The 4,047-nt window shown below is 41.3% G+C and overlaps 1 protein-coding gene across 1 annotated transcript in view; it reads right to left on the bottom strand.

The window, feature by feature from the left end:
• Window positions 1–2,905: 2,905 nt before the first annotated feature.
• The window catches only part of LOC123751276 (26S proteasome non-ATPase regulatory subunit 10), a 51,326-nt gene continuing 50,184 nt past the window's right edge, over window positions 2,906–4,047 (bottom strand). The window contains exon 4 of the mRNA XM_069331124.1: window positions 2,906–2,946. Within this exon, the coding sequence (XP_069187225.1) occupies window positions 2,906–2,946 (41 nt within the window). The remainder of the gene's footprint in view (window positions 2,947–4,047) is intronic.

Below are 4,047 nucleotides of genomic sequence, written 5' to 3'. Positions count from 1 at the left end.
CCTATCCCTTCCGAGGCTAACCTACTTTCTGAGGTGCGCCCCATCTTACGACAGCCGAAAGCTTGAAGAGTATGACCTCTTACTGAAGATCATGCTGGAAAAAGTTGTTAACCTCTCCCTCAACGAATGCCAGTGGAGACAAGCCACTCTTCCTGTTAGGCTCGGTGGCTTGGGTGCCCGCACCGCCACCCAAGTTGCTGTCCCAGCCTTCCTGTCTTCCTCCTCAGCATCAGATGACCTGGTTAAGGAAATTCTACCTGACACCCTGAGTGATGTAGCGGGGATACAGGACCCCCACTACACGGAATGCGACACGAAATGGGGTGCCATGGCAGACCCAGCACTCAGACCAGCCATGCCGAAAGCCAAGAAACAATCCCGTTGGGACAGCCCCATTGTAGACAAAGAAGCCACAGCTTCGCTGGAGGCAGCAACAACCCCCAGTGATCGTGCATGCCTCACAGCTGTGCAGGCTCCTCATGCAGGGGACTTCTTTTTGGCAGTCCATATGTCTGCGACAGGCACACGTCTTGATCCGCAGGAGCTCTGTATTGCAGTCGCTCTCCGTCTTGCAGCCCCTATCCACACTGTTCATAGGTGTATTTGCGGCGAGGCAGATGCTGATGAATATGGATTGCATGGCCTGCACTGTGAAAAATCTGGTGGTTGGCACACTAGACACGACGAAGTCAATGACATCATTAAAGAAGCCTTGCCTCTGCTCAGTGTCCAGCAGAGAGAGAGCCCCACAACCTTCTGAACCGAGACTGTTAACTTTGCCGGCCGACCAGACGGAATCATACTGCGTCCGTGGAAGGGTGGCAGACAGTTGGCATGGGACTATACTTGTGTATCCACCCTGGCAACCACATACATCAACCTCTCTGACGGTGCAGCAGGAGCTGCGGCAACATGCAGAGAAAGAGACAAGTCAGCCAAGTACAGGCAATTAGATCATCGGTACAACTTCGTTCCAATAGGGTCTGAGACCCTAGGCCTATGGGGAGAGAGTGCAAGAAGGCTTCTTAAGGATCTTGGTTCCAAGCTCATTGACACCACAAAATACTCTAGAGCGGCAAGTTTTCTCTTTCAGCGCCTCAGTGTCGCAATCCAGAGGGGGAATGATCGCTGCATTTTCGGCTCCTGCCTGGCGTTGGAGGAGTTCGAGGAAATCTACAGCCTCTTGGAAGCAAACTTTTTTTTGTGTCCTCTTAATGTTAATTTTTTGTATAAAATCAGATATGTAACTGTATAACCTTGCATAATAAAGTGTACACCATAAAAAAGGGGGTGGTAGGAGAAGCGAACACTCTTACGTATTCAGAGTTAAATGGCAAGTTTTTCCCTGAATGCTCTGTGTTCCCTTCTCTAAGGCTGTGGGTCCCTATAATTGCACCAGAGGTGGTACCCCCCTATATATATATATATATATATATATATATATATATATATATATATATATATATATATATATATATATATATATATATATATATTGTGACGATAATCTCATAATCTCTTTCAAGAGAGATTGAGCCTGCTCTTCCCTACACATTAAGTCATTCACGTACAAGATACTATATTGAAGATACGTCCACCAGTATCGCCAAACATTTTGCCCAGGAAGCAAAGCGTACCTTGCACCACCAGACACACCGGCTCCCGTCCGCCGTCAAACCAGCAAACTACTCATTCTTCGTCTGCCTGTTCCTGATTGGCTGGTGTGTCGCCGCACCTGCACTCACGCCACTACCTGAGTCGACGTCTGGGCCAGCAGCACGCCGTACTCCTCAGAATATCCCTGTGCTCCTTGGAGTTGACATCTCTCTATAGTAGACTAAGCTCTGGTTGTCATGTACTAAGGGAGGTAGCAGCTTGAAGCCAGTATTCTCAGCACCTGACTTGATTTATATTACCTACACTTTATTGTCTTAGAGTAAATTTTTACTGCCATTAATTATTCATGTTGTTTTGTTTGTTGACATGTTTTGAATTTTACGTAAGCCAAGAGATTGTCTGTATTCATATCTTGTTTTCTAGAGTAATTAAAATTTCATTGTTTATATTTTGTGTTTTGTGTGTCTTCCTATTACCTTACCACAGACAAAAGGGCAAACGATCTTCTTTTTTTTTGTTATGTGACGAGGACCTGCCCCCAGCTATTGAAACAGCCGAACACCAACGCTTTACCGTCACAATATATATATATATATATATATATATATATATATATATATATATATATATATATATATATATATATATATATATATATATATATAGATTGGAATTCTGGTTGGTTAAATACCCCAGAATTCCTACCTCTCTTATGGCTTTGAAGTATAGCGTAGTGGATACAGCATGCAACTGCCACCTTGTTGGCCAGTGTTCGAGTCCCCTGGTGGGTTGAGTGTCTAAAAAGTTATATATATATATATAAATATATATAAATATATATAAATATATTTATATAAAAATATATATAAATATATATATATATATATATATATATATATATATATATATATATATATATACCCGGCCACAGCAACCTTCCCTGTCCCCCAGTCCTCCCCACCATACCCCCCTCACCCGTCTCCTTGGCCTCCCAACCATTCCCAACTCCACCGTCCTCTCGTCCTCCTCTCCATTCCCCACTCCGCCATCCCCTCTTCCTTCCCACCAAGCCCACTCCCCTGTCCCTTTGTCCTCCCCAACCATTCTCCAATCCCCCATCCCCTAGTCCCCACCATCCCAAACTCCCCGTTCCCTCGTCCTTAACCACCTTTACCTCCCTCCCTTGTCTCCGTGTCCTCCCCACCATCTCTCACTTCCGTTCCCTCGTCATCTCCACCATTCCCCACCCCCCACGTCCGATGCCTTACGAAATGGTCTGATGTTCCCATCAGAATATTGGGAACATCAAGGTATCTGATATTCCCATCACTGAAATATAAGAAAAAATTAAAAATGATATGAAAAATATGAGAAAATATAAAAAAATAAACTATACCCACAAAATGAACGGTATGGTAAACAACACAGCTCAATTCTAACACAATTCACACAAAATAATTAAATCAAAATGAAAATAAATCCCTATCTATGAAAATTCAATTAATCAATGCAATCAGAAACATTGAAATAGAATTGTAACATATTTAGTATAGCATGTGTGCTATACTAAATTAGTCTCTTACATGCAACGGATGGCGCTGTTTTTTCAAGAAAAGCATAATTTTACCTGTTACAGGTGTGTCATCTATACTGATACTTAGGAAATGAACGGATATGGTAAACAACCCAGCTCAATTTTAATACATTGTCACACAAAATAATTCATTAAAAAATTAAATAAATAAAACATATCGAAATCTATGAAAATAAAATTAATCAATGCTGTCGGAAACATTAAAATGGAATTCGTGACATATTTAGAAAAGCGTGCATGTTGCTATTATGTGCAACAGATCGTGCTGTTTTTCATAAATGCATGTTTTTGCCTGTTAGAGGTGTGGCATCTATATAGTAGGTATATAAAAAAACGCACCTATTCGAATGCAACATTGTGTCAAAATTTCAAAGCAATCGGTGAAGAACTTTCGGAGATTACAGCAAGAGTTGCTCCTACGTCCAACAGATGGCGCTGTTTTAAAAAAACAAACATGTTTTTTCCTGTCACAGGTGAGGCACGTATATAGTAGATATATAAAAAGACGCGCCTATTCGAATGCAACGTCGTGTGAAAATTTCAAAGAAATCGGTAAAGTGGTCTCGAAGAATTCTCTCACATGGAAAAACACAGTAAAAAAAAAACAAGTTTTTGTCACAGACGTGACATCAATATGGTATGTATATAAAAACCTGTTCGGATACGAATAGATCATTGAGTAAAAATATCAAAGAAATCGATGAAGAACTTTTGGAGATTAGCGATTTTGAACAAACGAATATTTCTACTTTTATTTATATAGTTATATATATGTCGTACCTAGTAGCCAGAACACACTTCTCGGCCTAATACGCAAGGCCCGATTTGCTTAATAG

Source organism: Procambarus clarkii, chromosome 25, assembly GCF_040958095.1.
Source record: "Procambarus clarkii isolate CNS0578487 chromosome 25, FALCON_Pclarkii_2.0, whole genome shotgun sequence".
In the NCBI taxonomy this organism is placed as follows: Eukaryota; Metazoa; Arthropoda; class Malacostraca; order Decapoda; family Cambaridae; genus Procambarus; species Procambarus clarkii.
This window is presented reverse-complemented; position numbering and strand designations above follow the sequence as displayed.